This window comes from Carcharhinus amblyrhynchos, chromosome 1, assembly GCF_965287045.1.
Source record: "Carcharhinus amblyrhynchos chromosome 1, sCarAmb.v2.hapA, whole genome shotgun sequence".
Lineage (NCBI taxonomy): Eukaryota > Metazoa > Chordata > Chondrichthyes > Carcharhiniformes > Carcharhinidae > Carcharhinus > Carcharhinus amblyrhynchos.
In genome coordinates this window covers 162,800,919-162,818,061 of record NC_137324.1, presented here as the reverse complement: position 1 = coordinate 162,818,061, position 17,143 = coordinate 162,800,919, and the positions used below count along the sequence as shown (strand labels likewise).

The 17,143-nt window shown below is 42.4% G+C and overlaps 1 protein-coding gene across 2 annotated transcripts in view; it reads left to right on the top strand.

The window, feature by feature from the left end:
- jade1 (jade family PHD finger 1) overlaps positions 1 to 16,026 on the top strand; it is a 129,118-nt gene extending 113,092 nt beyond the window's left edge. For both annotated transcript variants that reach the window (XM_080194574.1, XM_080194565.1), the window contains 2 exons: positions 5,175 to 5,292; positions 14,141 to 16,026. In XM_080194574.1, the coding sequence (XP_080050700.1) occupies positions 5,175 to 5,292; positions 14,141 to 15,147 (1,125 nt within the window). In that variant the 3' untranslated portion in view covers positions 15,148 to 16,026. The remainder of the gene's footprint in view (positions 1 to 5,174; positions 5,293 to 14,140) is intronic.
- Positions 16,027 to 17,143: the final 1,117 nt, after the last annotated feature.

Here is a 17,143-nt window from a genome sequence, read left to right as displayed (position 1 = left end):
CTCCAAAAACTCCTGCCATTGCTGTTCCACAGACTTCCCTACTAGACGCCCTTTCCAATCAAGTCTTTGTAGTTACCTTTATTTAATTGTAACACCATTGCATCTGATTCCAGCTTCTCCATTTCAAACTGCAGGGTAAATTCTATCATTTTGTGGTCACTGCTCCCTAAGTGTTCCTTCATCTTAAATCCCCTAACCAAGTCTGCCTCATTACAAATCACCAAATCCAGAATTGCCTGTTTCCTAGTAGGCTGTGTCACAAGTTGCTCCAAAAAACCATCTCTTAGACAGTCCACAAATTCCTTTTCTTGGGATCCATTATCTACCTAATTTTCCCAGTCCACCTGCATATTGAAGTCCCCCATGATTATTGTAATGTTGCCTTTATTACATGCCTTTTCTATCTCCTGATATGTTTTCTACCCCACATTCTGACAACTGTTAGAGGGTCTGTACACAGCTCCCATCAGGGTCTTTTTATACTTGTGATTCCTCAACTCTACCCACAGAGATTCTATGTCTTCTGATCCTACATCGCTTCCTACCGATTTAACTTCATGCCTTACTAACAATGCAACCCCATCCCTTTTGCCTATCTGCCTGCCCTGTTGATAGGACACATATCCTAGGATACTTAGATTCCAGCCCTGATTTCCTTGCAGCCACGTCTCTGTGATGCCCACAATATCGTACCAGCCAATTTCAGTGTGCACAACAAGCTCATTTACCTTGTTCCGTATACTGCGCGTGTTTAGGTACAATACCCTCAGTCCACCTCCCATCTCATACTTGTCACCTTTATTGCTCTGCCTGAGGTTAGATTCCTGCCACCTTCTATACTCTTTTATGTGGTCTTGAAACTTTACTAAACTCTCCTGAGCCCTTGGCTCCCAGTCTCCACCTGTAAGTTGCCCCAAAGCTCCAGGATTAATTTGACACTGGCAATTTCATGGACTTCTCAATTTAGTCATTTAATCATCAAAAGAAGGGAATGGGACAGAAATTATACAAGTTGAGGATATATTACCAATAACTATTTAAGACAGAAGTAGATAGAGTCTTGATTGGTAAAGGGATCAGAAATTACAGGGAAAAACCAAAGAAAAAGTTAAGAAACTTGTCAGCCATGATTGAATGACAGAGCAGACTCAATGGGCCAAATGGCCTAATTCTGCTCCCACATCTTATGGTCTAACTGGAAATAAATTGGACTTGTGATAGTTATAACTGCAAAACAATCTATAGGAATAACAACAGTCTGAGCTGTGGGTCCTCAAGGTGCTTTTCCATTTCAAATATCTAGAAAATTTAACCTGAACAAACCCTTCAATTTAACCCAATAGCTGTTAAAGCAGCAGTACTGAATGTGTTTGAATTAATTTAGATTTTTATGCATACCTATATGTATAAATATTTCATATCTTTGTTTGTACCATATGTATCTATATATATATGTCTTTATATATATTTATTTTTATATAAATTATATTTATTAATGTGTCTGTCTCAGGGCTTGCAAGATGTATACGTGCACATTTCTTGTGGTTTATTATACATGAACCATGTCTTGGTGTCTTCTACAAAAGCCCGAAGTACTTTCCAGTCTTGGATAACCAGGTTTCCTCTTGTGGTTTGGGTTTACATGATCGGCTAGAAATGTACTATATCCTTTAATACACGTTGAACCCTTTTTTTTGTTTACTGGTGGCTCTGGCCATCAGTTATATCTGGCATAGTTTTGTTCTGCCAACTTCCTCATTGGAGTTTAGTGGCTGGAAGCTATTTTGTACTAATCTGCTAATCCAGCAGTACAGCTGCTAATCCTGTGCAGAATGAGAGGAGATTTTGTTCCCTGCGCGGGCATGTTCAGTGAAGTCATTCTGGGCATTCATGGTTTGGGGAGATTAGTAGTGAATTTGCACAGAATCATCCACAATACCTTTTTTTTCGAAAAATCAATTGATGCCACATTTTGTCATCAAAATATCCTTCTGAATACATCACAGGGAAGATTAGGATGCTTGCAGACCAGTTGCTTTACATGTAGCACAATGTGGTAAAGGACTTTAATTGTGTGCATTTTTGCTGTTCCTGCATAATAAACACCACAATGATGGGTAGTTAAAGCGTTCATCTCTCTGGTAACTAAGGCCATCCTAACACAGGTGTTTGTTGTGGGTACTTTGTCCAGTCTTTTGCAGATGATTTCTCTCGGCCCCACTATTGTCCCCTGGTTCTATTTGTGAATGTGTCCTGATGCCACTGTGCAGTGGCTGCCTTTTAAAATCATCCACAGAGTGTTGCTGACATTACAGACAAGTCTTGGTGTGTATTTCCACATGACCAGAAATAGCCGCACTACAGATAGCGGTGTGCTATTTTTAACGCGCGGCGTAAATATAGAATTATGACCAGTGAAGGATGAATTACAAAAAAAAAATTAGATTCACCGTCCAATCGGTGGTTTATGGGAGCGGGATTAAATTATACCTCTGATCTTGCTGTCTCTTATAAATCTTGTATCATTCATACTTACTTAAAAACATGCTAAGTTGTGCATTCAATGATAATAATTGTTCAGCATGTCGGCACATACCTTGTGGGAGGCGAGTGCTGAAGAATTGGTTTGGGGAAGGGATAGGGGTGATGTTGGGATACATGGGTGATATCTATCTCATGAAACTATGCAGCTTTTGGGAATCGTATTGCATCAAATGAGTGACGTTCTACATACGCTGCATTATGTAGAGCACAGACTCAGTGATTAATCATTCCCGTTATTATTACTCGTGAGTAAAGCTTTGTGATTTTGAACGTGCACGTTCTGTGTGTTTCTCACTGCATGTTCTCCTGCTTCCTACCCTTGTGCTCTCACTGTCCCAACTATGTACTCTTTACGATCGATCCAGGTTACAAATTGCTATTTATTCAGTAAGTTGACTGAATTAGCCTCACGTTCACCAGACTGATTATTAAGAGGTACAGTTGCAATAATGTGCTTACTCAGTAGTGTGGGCTGTTACTATGCTTAACTTCACACACACGCACACAGACATATATATATATATATATATATTCAAATTCTGGAAGATAAAAGATTTGTTCTGCCTGGTCATAATTGTATCCTATATATCATTGTATTAACTTAATTTGTGTGTTATTGCTTTTTAATGCTGATTTTAGTTACGTCAAAACAAATCTTAAACCCAGATAGGATTTTGCAGTTAATTCCATTTAGTTGGATTACACAGTTTAATGAAGAGAAGTTTCCAGCTAAGAATATTGGAATTGAAATGTAATTAATTTTCATCTGCACCCATGGTATTAATTCGTGTTTAATGCTCTGAGTTAGTTAAGTGAATTTTTCACTTTTTTATTTCTCAAATTGACCATTTTCAGCCAGTTTAAAAGTTACCGCCTGCGGGGTCGATTGCATGAAGTTCATTGCTTCAACATTGCCTCTTAACGGCAGCCAGTTAAAAATGGCAGCACCCAGACCTTTAGATGTCTGAAATCATCCATTCCACAATGAAGTTTACAAAGAAACTATGTAACTGAAATACTTCACAACAGAAATCTTACTCAGTGAATGTAGTGAACTTGGGGTCATGATTGTACTGGGGGTGAGGAATAAGCTCTGCTGTAACAGTTTGCCCGTCAATATTGGGGAAGGGGCTGTAGATATCTGCCATTCAAAGCACTGCCCGATATTCTTTTCTAAGCTGTACCTGAGATCAGTTGTGTCTCTACTATTTCCTTATGGCTTTACTTTCCTTTTAACCTGTTGGCTTTTACTTCTGTGCAGTATTGAATGTACACTATTTATAACATTGTACTGTAATAAAACCTAATAAAAGTGGGCATATTCTTTTATATAGTACATGTTGTGTGATTTCTGATTTTACTAATAGTCTCTCTGACACCACCTTCTACACTAAAGCTGCTACAATACTCTAGTAGTGCCTGTAATCTGTTAATGCAGCCTTCTCTCTTCAATGCTCCAGTTGTTGTCTGTACTTAATATGTGGATGGATAGCTTGTATGATCAGATTTAACACACACGCCTGTGTTGGAAGTAATGTTGGGCGGTGTTGCAGTCAGGGAGACATGATTTGTTCTGGTGGTGGGTATGTCGGTGGTGGGGCAGAGGGGAGGGGAGGGTGGATATTGACTAGTTGTCCAGCAGCATTCTCGGCAGTTGTGTGCAGTTGCGTTTCCCCCACTTTTTACTCTGATCACTCAATCGTTTCCCCTTGAGTTTCAGATAACTGTACTAGTAAATATTTACTAATCTGTGCAATTTGTATGAAACAAACTTTACTCAACTTTTAACATGTAAAGCCAAGGTAGTACCTCAAATAATTAGCCAGATATCTGTGGGCAAATTAAATAAAGACAGGAGCAATGTTCAGTTTGATGCATGCTAAATTATTATTCTTCCAAGGCTTTAAGACCGCAAAGTTTAATTGCTGTAAACAGGCACGACCTTTTTTTTGAGCGAGGTTTGCTTCCGTTTAGTTTCAGCACAGAGTAACTGTGCCTGTTTTGCCTTTTTTAAAAAAAAGAAATGCTTTTCGAAGTCTGAAGTGTGATGGGCGCATTCAAGACTTTTACAGAATCAGTTGGCTTGCTGCCACAGCCTATTGAGCAATCTCAATAGACTGCCTACTTGAATTGAGACACTTGTTGAAATAAGGTCAGCTGACTGATGGTGGGAGGGGGAGGTGGGGGGGGGGGCCGTGGGTAAAGGACACATAGCATTTTGCAGCTACAGAGAGTCCCAGATAGACTGGTTAAAAGTTAACCAGAAACTGCGAATGCTGGGGATCTGAAATAAAAACAGGAACAGTCGTGATCAAGCCAAAACGTTAACCTGTCTTTCTCTTTCAGGTGCTGACTGAGCTGCTGTGCATTCCAGCAATTTCTGTTTTTACTTTAGATAGATCTAGTGCTAAATTATGGGTGACTTTTTTGCTTTTGTTTTTTTGAAGAAGCTCGTGCAGGTAAGTTTTGTCTTTTTTTTCCCCCCTCGTATCAGGCGAGCAGCATCTACAGCAAGATGTTGAGGCTCTGGTACTTTTGAGTGCTTCTTAAGGTGTAGAATGGTTGCTCGTGCATATGCGAAAACTGTTCCTAAAGTCTGGTGTAACAAGGCTGTGATATTTCCTCACTAGGTTCGAAACCTTACTTACATGGTGACACGACGGGAGAAGATTAAAAGGTCGATCTGTCGGGTCCATGAGCAAATATTCCACCACCAGATGAAACTTCTTGAAGAAGAGCACATTTCTGGTAAGTGCAACGAAGTAGCCAAACTGTATCATTCATTTCGTCTGCACCTTTCTCTTCGTTTGACCTATCTCCTAAAAAAAACTAATCCTGAAATAATAAGCAGGCAATAAAGAACAAAGAACATTACAGGCCCTTCGGCCCTCCAAGCCTGTGCTTATCATGATGCCTGCCTAAACTAAAACCATATGCACTTATGGAGTCAATATCCTTCCATTTCCATCCTATTCATGTACTTGTCTAGATGCCCCTTAAATGCTGCTATTGTACTCACTCCCACCATGCCTGGGCATGGTGTTCCAGATATTCACCACCCTGTGCACAAAGAAAAGTGCCTTGCACATCTCCTCTAAACTTCTCCTCACGCACCTTAAACCTGTGTCCCCTAGTACTTGACTTTTCTACCCTAGGAAAAGAGCATCTGACTATCCACTCTGTCCATGCCACTTGTAATCTTGTAAACCTCTATCAGGTCACCCCTCAACCTCCGTTGTTCCAGTGAGAACAAGCCGAGTTTATCCAATCTCTCCTCATAGCTAATACCCTCCAGACCAGGCAACATCCTGTTAAACCTTTTCTGTACCTTCTCCAAAACATCTACATCCTTCTGGTAGTGAGGCGATCAGATTTGTACACAATATTCCAAATGAGCCCTATCTAAGGTTCTGTACAGCTACAGCATGACCTGCCAGTTTTTATACTCAGTGCCCCAATAGATGAAGGCAAGCATGCTGTATGTCTTCTTGACTACTTTATCCACCTGCATTGCCACTTTCCATGATCAGTGGACATATACACCCAGAATGTTTTGCCTGTCAGTACTCCTAAGGGTTTTACCATTTATTGTATAAAAAAGCATATAGTGTGTTGGCCTTTATAGCAAGAAGATTTGAGCGTAGTAATGCTGCAATTTTACTGGATTTTCGTGAGGCCACACCTGGAGAAATGTGTGCAGTTTTAGTGTCCTTATTTGCAGAAGGATGTCCTTGCTATACAGGGAGTGCAACAAAGGTTTACCAGGCTGATTCCTGTGGTGGCAGGTCTGTCATGTGAGGAGAGACTAAGTCGGTTAGGATTGTATTCACTGGAGTTTAGAAGAGTGAGAGGGGATCTCAAAGAAACTTAGATGGTGGGATTTTCCAGCTGTACTCGCCACAATGCTGGAAAATCCCAGCCAAGGTCAACGGATCTTTACTTGGTCCACTTCCCTCCAGCTACGATTCCTGTAGCGGGCAGGATGGGAAAATTCTGCTCATAAAATTCTAACAGAGTTAGACAAGGTAGACCCAGAAGGAATGTTATCAATGATGGGGGAGTCCAGAACTAGGGGTCATTGTTAGACGACAAGAGGTAAACCTTTTGGGACTGGGGTAAGGAGAAATTTGTTCACCTGGAGAGTGGTGAATGTGTGGAATTCACTACCACAGAAAGTAGTTAAGGCCAAAACGTTGTCTGATTTCAAAAAGAAATTAGATATAGTCCTTGTAGCTAAAAGGGATCAAGGGAGATGGGGGAAGGTGGGATCAGAATATTGGACTTGATGATCAGCCATGATCGCGGTGAATGGCTGACCACACTTGAGGGGCCGAATGGCTTACTCCTGCTTCAAGTTTTTGTGTTTAAGTGTGTGAGGACAGGCAGTTTTTCCGAAAATCACCAGCACGATATGTTGACAATGGCAGTGGTATAATACAGTGCATATTATGGTGCTTTGTTGCTCAATAACTAGTGCAGGAATAGAGAAGCCAGTAGATGATGCCAATGTTTCATGATATCACATTTTTCAAGACTAGGTGGCGTGCACGGTTAATAGTGCGATAAGCAAAAAGCTAACCAGCGCAGATATAATTGGTACGATTTGCCTTCTCAGGAAGAAAGCATGATTTTTGCCTGTGATTGTTCCTGATTGTTCTAGAAATCAGTTATTGTCTCTCAAGGAGCTCTACATTGCATGCAGAAAGAATACTGGGATGCTGCTGTTGATCTCTTTATTCCAGTGGTGGTGTACAACACTGCATGCCACAGATTTTACATGTGTACAAAGAACAAGAGAATTACAGCACAGGAATAGGCCCTTCAGCCCTCCAAGCCTGCACTGACCATGCTGCCCAACTGAACTAAAACCCCCTACTCTTTCCGGGACCATATCCCTCTATTTCCATTCTATTCATGTATTTGTCAAGATGCCCCTTAAAACTCACTATTGTATCTGCTTCCACTACCTCCCCCTTCAGTGATTTCCAGGCACCCACCACCCTCTGCGTAAAAGACTTGCCTCTTACATCTCCTTTAACTCTTGTCCCTCGCACCTTAAACCTATGCCCCCCAGTAACTGACTCTTCCATCCTAGGAAAAAGCTTCTGACTACCCACTCTGTCCATGCCACTCATATTTAGTACGTTCAGGATTAAGTTAAGAATTTATGTCATCTGGCAATTAATATTGGATGGTGACTATATCTATTAAATGGAGTGGGATAATGTCATCTAGAGATTTACACAGCCAGATACGTTAGGATAGGTCATACAACACTAAATGTAGTGGGGGGGACGGTGGGGTGGGGGGGGTATGGGAATGGGGGGAGCGGCGAGGGGGTGGAATTATAATGTTCAGCGTTAGACTCAGGCAGACCATCTTTGGTGGGGGTACGTGCAGCTGGGGACTTGATCCATTTTCACTTGCGGTGGCGAGCTGTATGACTCCAAACAGGTAGCCGTAGGCAGCTTCCTGTTTGGCCCGGGGCAGTAGTGGACAGCTTGAAGGTGGCCTGGCTGGCAATGAGCTACATTTTCAGGGTTGGGGAGGGGTTCAGGTGGGCTTGAGGATCACGATTGGGGTGGGAGCTCCAAGTGCTGTGGCCCAAACTATACTTAATGGGGCCTGTGGGAACGCAACAAAATTCATGATTTGTTTTTTATTGAGCTTGTAGAGCCCCCAGTTCTGTTCTCACAGCTTCTACTGAGCAGAGTGTCCAAACTGGCGTTCCAGCAGTAGGCTGCAAATAGCCGTGGGTCCCTAACTACAGCATATAACCCTAATTTTCAAAAATTTCATGAGGTTTCTACCTGAGTTTGCCAGATCTTCAGCCCTAAGATAACCACAGGACAGAAGTGTGGTGAACATTGATTTAAATTCATGTATCACCTGGTTTCAGCCTGGTGGGGGACTTTTAAATTAAAAAAAAACACACCTTCTCAGTCCCACTTTTATCCTTCCTAAGTTCTTCATGTCTGTGCAAGCAGATCTTGCCTTTGAGAGTGTATGATTAGCACATTGCCTTGCCCTTCTCTGACCTCAGTGAGCTGTTCTGTAACCCAGTGAAGGAGGATGGGAACATGCCAGACCCGTGTACTAAACTTCCCTCTGCGCTGTCTTCTAACACCACTTCTCTGGATTTATAAATGTAGTCAGTGGTGCTTCCTGGTGCCATTTCGAGCATCGGGTCAGTTCACTATAAATGCTAAATGCACCACCTGATTTCTGCCTCCGCTGACACTTTTTTAACCAGACCAACAACTGCTGCCCTCAACTGGTGGAACTTTGTAAAAGTCAGAAGGCACTTTGTCGCAATCACAATTTACCACTAAATTGATCACTTCTGGTAGGATCCCAACTGGCAATTCAAAAAACATAATTACGTCTAAAGTTAAACCACCTGACAGCGAAAATGACGATGCTCCGGTAATTTATTTAAGTTTTCACACAAACAAATATGTAGCTGAAGATTGAGAGGGGTCTCTGTTGGAAAATGTTTAGCCGTGGGTCTTTAGCATCCCAAACCTGGGATGAACACTGATGTTGCTGTGCTGTGCACTGCAGACATCTTTCCACTGTAGATCTCGAATACTGTAATGTAAAGGATGCAGTACCCTAGATGGTGAACAGGTCAAATCTTAGACTGACTTTGATTAGTGGGCTGGGGGCTAAAATGAAGCATCCACCAGTAGCAGCCTGCTGGTACGTTATAAAATTTAACTTCATTTATTCGTGTCACAAGTAGGCTTACATTAACATTGCAGTGAAGTTACTGTGAAAATCCCCTGGTTGCCAGCCTATTTGGTACACCGAGGGAGAATTTAGCATGGCCAATGCACCTCACCAGCACTTCTTTCGGACTGTGGGAAGAAACTGGAGTATCCGGAGGAAACCCACGCAGACACGGGGAGAGCATCCAGACTCTGCACGGATCCCAAACCGGTGTCCCTTGAACTGTGAGGCAGCAGTGCTAACCACTGTGCCACCGTACTGCTGTGATAGTCAAGAGTCTCTCTATCTCTGTCTGAAAAATATTCAGTAATCCTGCCTCCATCACTGTCCAGGCAAGAGAGTTCCAAAGATTCATGACCCTCAGAGAGAAAAGACTTATTCTCATCTCTGTCTTTAAATGCAACACCCCTTATTTCTAAACAGTGTACTAAGTTCCTGGTTGGTAGCACTGTGCTGTTATGTAGCACGTTGCTCCCATAGGCGTGCTTGAGTGTTCGTAGATACAGCTGCTCAGGATGCTGTTGACGTTTTTAAAGGTGGTGAAACAATATCAGTTCTCCAATGGAGGGCGTCACGGGGGGTGGGGGGGATGTCAGCAGCAAAGGCTGGGCACCAGGTGCTGAATGGTGACTCTCAGTCCCCTTCCCAGTGCTGGGTTCCTCAATCAGAAACTGCTTTGTGAATGAGGGACTACCTCTGGGAGCCCGTTACATCTCCAGATGGATTTGCCTGTCTTGTCTCCCTCGTGGCAAGTCCAGCTGTGGTGGCAAGATGCAGCTGTTAAGTGGGTAGCAGTTGTTCACCGGATGGAAACGGGCAATTGGTGATGTTTCCACTCTGCACCACATTGAATGCCTCCCTGTCACCAACCTTGCCGAGGAGGGCATTAAGTTTTGCCCGTAATGTGCTCCACTGACACCTGCTGTTCAGATCATGTCCGTGGTTTTTGTATTATGAACTTGCGCTCCATTTAACACTTGATGTTCTGTTAATTAGCGGCAATCTCTGTCAGCGACTCCATTTGCTGATCTGTTTACCCTCTGTGCATTTGTTTGATATTTCTTTCTTCGTGTGGGATTTCCCAACATTAGTGCAGTATGAGCTCGAACATCCTACACATCTTTGTGGCTGTGTGAAATATTAGGACTAATAACAGTCTGTACGTTTCATATACATACATAATACATATACATATATATGTGTGTGTGTGTGTTTAATTCAGGGAAAGAAACTCCATCATCAAGAACATTAAATGTAGTTTTGTATTTAACTTTGTGCAGGAGCACCCTTGGATTGCATCTGTTGCTGTGGTGAAGGCAGAGCTTAAGTACACAGTGTTAAGCAGTGCCTGCAAACTGAGTGACTAACAATAATCACTGTTTAGTGGGTGAGGCCATGGTAACGACATACAGGCCAGTTCTCTGCTGCTAGTCCAGTTTGTTTGCATTAGCACAAGATGCAACCTGGCCAGTGCGGGATGTGCAATTTTTCCATTTGCTGGCTGCAAAACTTTGCTCTGCAGTTCCCGTTTTGTTTTTGGTGCTGTGGGTGCCTCCGGAATGACACCTGTGGCACACTGGCACAATTCTGGAGCCCCGCTTGCTGCCATCAGACTTTTGAATGGACCTACCTTATATGAAGTTGATCTTTCTCTACACCCTAGCTATGATTGTAACGCTACACTCTGCACCCTCTCCTTTCCTTCTCAGTGAATCTCTGGATGGATCTGCCTGTCTGCACAGCACGCAAGAAATACTTTTCACTGTATACTAATACAAGTAGCAGTAGTAAATCAAATCAGTTGTGCTGGGTGCTATTTCGATGAAGGCTTTAACGTGTGTGCAGGCTGCATTCCTGTGCAGACTGTGACGTCAGTCACTCGGTAATTTGCTTTAATGACACTGCTGCCATTTTGGAGCTCAGTACTCCAGCTAAGCATGCATTCAGCAGCAGGATAGAACCCCCCCCACCCCAACCATGGGCACTGTTTAAAAGGTTCATTAATTAATGATTGATTTCTACTAGTTTTTGCTGCAAGTGTAGAAGCATTTGGTGGTTTCCAGAGTTGTTTAAAGTTATTATAGTCTACAGGGAGTGATGTGATGCGTCCACTAAGACGTTGAAATGAAAACAGGAGAAGGTGGAAATACTGAGCAGGTCTGGCAGCATCAGCGGAGAGAGAAACGAGGTTAACGTTTGAAGTCGATGGATGGAGCATGAGACGTGTGAGAGGTCAGGGATGGAGAGCTGTATTTTGCTTAGTTGTTGTTTTTCATGGCTTCAACAAAGCGCCGGTCCACCAAGGTAGGCCTACCGCTCAGCTCCGCACCCAGCAGCCTCCACAGTCTTTACGGGGTCACCCGCCATGCCTCCCATCCTCATCTGACCCCTTGGACCAAAAATCCAAAGTTCCGGGGGCACATTTTCCTGGGTCAGGTTTGAGGAGTTAGGAATTGTCCTGACTCTACTCAACACTGGGAGCGAAAACTCAGGCCTTACTGTCAGTGCATTACTTTCATAAGTGGGCCCCTGCTGAAAATGCAACAGATTAGAAACATAACCTCATTCTTCTGCTTTTCTGAAATATATTTGGTTTATTGTTCTCTTTTCTGGTGATTTCAAGCTGATTCCGCCCCCCCCCCCCCCCCCCACCCCCACCCCCACCAAACAATTACGTCTTCTCCTCATATGCAGAAAGACATCCCAGAATGTTTTACAACAAAGAGAGAGAGAGTTGTTGCAAGCATCTTAAGAAAATTGACAGGCTCTGAATGGTAATCAAAGGCATGGTTGGAAAGGTTTTTGAAAACAAGAGTAACAGACAGCAACGTGTAGGGTAGGAGAGCGGAGATAAGGAGTGGTTAGTCATTGTTTCATCAGTGATAGAGAGTTGGTTTCTGAAGCCAAGTGTGATTTCAGGATTGTGGGTGAGGGAGCAGATGTTTAGGATGAGGTGGAGAATGGTGAAGAAGGCCAGTACGTCGTTACAGGTTAGGGAGGCTGCATTCAAGTGAAACTTCAGTGATGAAGAATCACAAAGTGCATACGCTGAGGTCAGAGAAGATTTGCTGAGAAAGGCGACTGGTGGAAAAGAGGTGGCAATTGATTTTTTTTAATTCATGGGACATGGGCGTCGCTAGCTGGCCAGCATTTATTGCCCATCCCTTGTTGCCCTTGAGAAGGTGGTAGTGAGCTGCCTTCTTGAATCGCTGCATTCCATGTGCTGTAGGTTGACCCACAATAATGTGAGGGAGGGAATTCCAGGTTTTGACCCAGCGACTGCGAAGGAACGGTGATATATTTCCAAGTCAGGACAGTGAGTGGCTTGGAGGGGAACTTGCAGGTGGTGGTGTTTCCATGTATCTGCTGCCCTTAATCTTAAAGGACAGATGGTAAGTATGAAGAATAATGGTAAAGATTGAGGTGGAATATGGATATGAGTGTCACATCTGCTGTGTCTCAGCTGGGAATTTGGTTTGACATGAAACCCACTGGGAGGGTAGCAAATCGACCTAGAGCCAGGAATTGGTCAGCATCAGGATGTGGAAATGTTCCTTCAAGACCAGCATGTGATTGTAAATATAAGACATTACAACTCTTTGAATCTAAAGTGTTGTATTTTCAAATTTTGTATGAAAATGTCTCTCTTCAAATTATGCAGTGATTTTACTCTTATGAATGTTTAATGCATTCATGTGGAATTTCTGGATTTACTTAATTATTTTTAAACAGAGTTACAAACGTGTAAAAATAGCAGCCAAGTGTCATTTCAGTGCTATCACGTTCAGATTTGTGGAGGGTTTTGATGTAAATGTGGAAAAACTAATAATATTGATCGGTGACTGGGTAACTAGAGAGGGAATGAGTTCTTTCAGTTGTCGAGAGGGGAGAGACGTAAGGAGATAAGGGGAGGAGAAACTAGTCAATCGAACTGTCTCATTGTGGAGGATGCCTCCCGGGAAGTGAACCAGAAAGTGTATTGATGCATGTTGGAAATGTTTGAGGATCGCATCTTCGTTCCCTTGGCCCAGAGAAAGTGATTATAGAGAAAAGAGACGATCAAAAAGGAAACTTAAATTCTTCTCATTATTTAAATTAAATATCTGTTTCCTGTTTTTATAATTGCACTTTGTTTTTGGTCAAACAACTCTGGGGGGCGGGAGGGAGGGATGTAAAATCAGAAATACTTCAAAAGAAACTTTAAAGATAAGTCAAGTTAATTATGAATTAAAGTAATTTCTGGCTTCTGGGTGATACAGACAGGGATGTGTCATTCCTTGTTTCTTCGGCTGCTAGCTGCATGATCCATCCTGCACACAATTCAGCAGACCTGGGGTGTTGTCTAATCTTGAGGGTGTTGGTTATGAGGAAAGGTTGAATAAACTAGGATTATTTTCACTGGAAAGACAGAGACTGAGAGGGAAGCCTGATAGAGGTCTACACAATTGTGAGGGACATAGACTGGGTGGATAGTCAGAGACTTCTTCCAAGGCTGGAAGCGTCGATTACAAGGGGGCACAGGTTCATGGTGAGAGGGAGAAAGTTCAAGGGAGATGTGTGGGGGAGGTTTTTCATGCAGCGCGTAGAGGGTGCCTGAGGAGGTGGTGGAAGCAGCCACGTTAGCAACATTTAAGAGGTATCTGGATGGGTACGTGAATAGGGGGATGTGGACCAAGTAAGGGCAGAAGGATTTTTTCATTTAGTTAGGACAACATGACTGGCAAATACTTGGAGTTCCTGTGCTGTACTTTTCTTTGTTCTTTGTAGAATCTTGAAAAAATACACCCTGGACTGGGTTTTTAATAAATGACGTTGAGACCTTTGTGAATATGTCACCAAATGAATTGTGTGTGTTTGTTTGTAGGTGTGCCTTCAGCATTCCCGTCAGAAGATACTTTATTCCTTGGTTGGTTGGCCCAATCTCATCCAGTTTCCAAAACAGGTGGTTTGCAGTGGAAGTCAAACAGGAGACTGGAGACAGGCCAGCGTCCTGACCACTACTTGGACAAGGTCTGGCGTGAAAGGAGCTCACACTTAAGTGGCAGAATGCAAAGCCGCACGGACTCTGCTAATCAGAGTTTGTTGAAACAATCAAACCGATCTAGTGAGTGCAAAAATGTAGCAAACCTGCACAGCGTCCGGGAGGACTATGCCATCAAGAATATTCTTCCGCCGTACAGTAAGGTTCGCAACGAGTCGAGAGCTAACCCTCGCGAGAGGAATAATGGTCTAACTGTGCCTGACCACAAGAGGAAAACTGACAGCAGTGGACGCAGCACAGGAAGTAAAGCAGAACTGAGTGAAAGAGTGTGTTCAAAGCGGGACAAATCCTTCATGCCTGCAGAATTAACTCTGCGACAGTCTGAAAACAAGCGGGCTCTGTGCGCCTCGATGTGTAAAATGTCCTCTGTTAGCCTTCGGAGGCTGTCTGGGGATGGCAGCCACTCACACTCCAAATGTAACGGTAGCCTGGGCAAAACAGCTTGCAGCCAGACTGCTGTTCCTACTGGTCGCTCCGCAGTCAAAGTGCCTGTAACACCGACAAGCCCAGTAAAAAACTGGGGTGGGTTCAGAATCCCAAAGAAGGGAGAACGGAAGCAGCACGAGGAGAGATCGCAGCCCTGCATGCAGAACTCAGAATCCACAAAATGCCAGCACTTGGGATTGCAAAGAGTCTCTTCCAAAGAGAGGGCAAAGATGAGGTTACTGCCAGACAATGAGAATGACGGCTACAGCCCTGATGCTGAAATGAGTGACTCAGAGACGGAGTCAACAGACAATCGTAAGCCACAGCGACTAAATTCAAACAGTGCAATGGTGAGCAGGAGGTACGGGACAGATATTATTCGAAGGAGCATTCTGGCATCTTGACCTTGAGACGCAACTCAGCAAGTACACTGCCTGTATCCACCTCCAATCCCAACAATATTTTAATGAAATGCCTTGTCGTTTTGACACTACTTCAGGCTAAGTATTTGGAACCCATGGACAATTCCCACCATGGAATGTCTGTCAGTGAAACACTTGTGTTAAAGTTAAATACTACAGTTTTGTTGTCTAAAATCTGCTCACGAATCGTCGTCAGTACTCCAGATGGGCCTTCTGAAAGGTATATTGAATCAGAAAAATAATTAGACCATAGAAAGAATTTTAAAATGAAAAGCTTAAACACTAAGTTTAAAAAATGGGTTGAAAAATGAAATTTCCTAAGTATCCTGCAAGCGAAGTAATTAGCAATCAGCATTTCTTTATTGATTAAGCAGTTTTAAAAAAATTAAAATAACTTCAACATCTGCAGTCTGGCTGGACCTATCCCAGTATTTCGGGTTTAATGAAGGATTGTAAAATAAAAGCAACAAATTTGAAGTTCCTTGGCTGATACAAACTGCAGTTTGTATCTTAAATTCTTAAAACCCAGTGGTCACTCGATGTTGGATTTTCAGATGTGACCATGTCGAAGTTCTTTGCTTTAAGATATGCAGCTGGTCTGTAAACGTGGTCGGACAGAAGCACAGTAAGTTAGGCAATGGAAACAGTGGATGATTGAGATATGCAGTGGCTGTAGAAAGGAAAGAATTCCCTGTAGTCTTTAAATACTGGCACTGATACAGTAAACTAGCAGGGATGGTTGGCCAAGGATAACTGGCACCCTTACAAGAGCTGGGAGTTGCTGCAGGGAATTTAGATGTCATTCTGCATCACTCCTGTACAGCTGGAACAAAGCATTTGTATGTGTATAATAATTCATAAGACTATATCTTGTTTAAAAAAAAACATTTGTGCATCCCACACATCCATTACTTTTAATTCAAGTTGTTCATTCAGATCCTACTATCCCACTCCATATATTTGGTTTTATTGGCATAGAATTGACAGCGCAGTAATGGATAATTGGATAAACGCAAAATACTGCGGATGCTGGAATCTGAAACAAAAACAGAAAAATGCTGGAAAATCTCAGCAGGTCTGACAGCATCTGTGGAGAGAGAATAGAGCCAATGTTTCGAGTCTGGATAACCGGATTATTGGAGTTGGAGGGAAGTGGGCACAGGGAAAACTGCAAAAGTTTCAGGATTTAACTTTCTTGTTGCTTATTTTCTTTGGAATCTTAGAATCTAACTATGACCAATTTGCCAGCTTGATTTCACTCTGTCCCAAATATCAGCAATGGCTGTCCAAGTAAACTCGAGCAAAGTGGTTGCATTACTTCAACCTTTGCATCATTTGTATCCTTTGTTGTGACCAGCAAAGAGAATGCAGCAACAGCACTAAAAAGGGGAATTCATTTCAGTTAATAAAATATTTTTAGTGTTCAGTCATCATTGTAATCCAACTATTGTTTCAGTAACCTAGACATCCCTTATTAGGGTTACTAGAGTTACGCTTAGCAAAGGATGGATTTAGCCAAGTTTTGATGGCATCAGGGATTCGAAAAGAGAATAGGATTCAGTCTCCCAAACTTTAAGTACAACTGGTTGGTGTTTTTAATTGTCTGATAAATGTAAACCTAGTTGGCTCAGTAACTTCTAGAATACTAAATGGCTATTTTAGTAATTTACACAAAAACTGTTTAAAATTCCAAGTCTTCAACTTCTTACAAATTTGTTGAAAATGATCTTAAGCAAGTTTTAAAATTCTCCAAAAACATTATTATGTAAAGTGTTGCATGTACTGTACTGAATTTATTTACTGCTCATGGGTTGCAATGCAGTAGAAAATATTTCAGGTAGACACTATCAATATTGAACAATTATATTTAATTTTATTAAGTGGCCTTTTCTAATCTTTATTCAGTGCAATGCTTTGTATTAATTTTTGTAAAAAAAAGTTGTAGAAAGGAGATCTCCCACTTACATGTTTGACATGG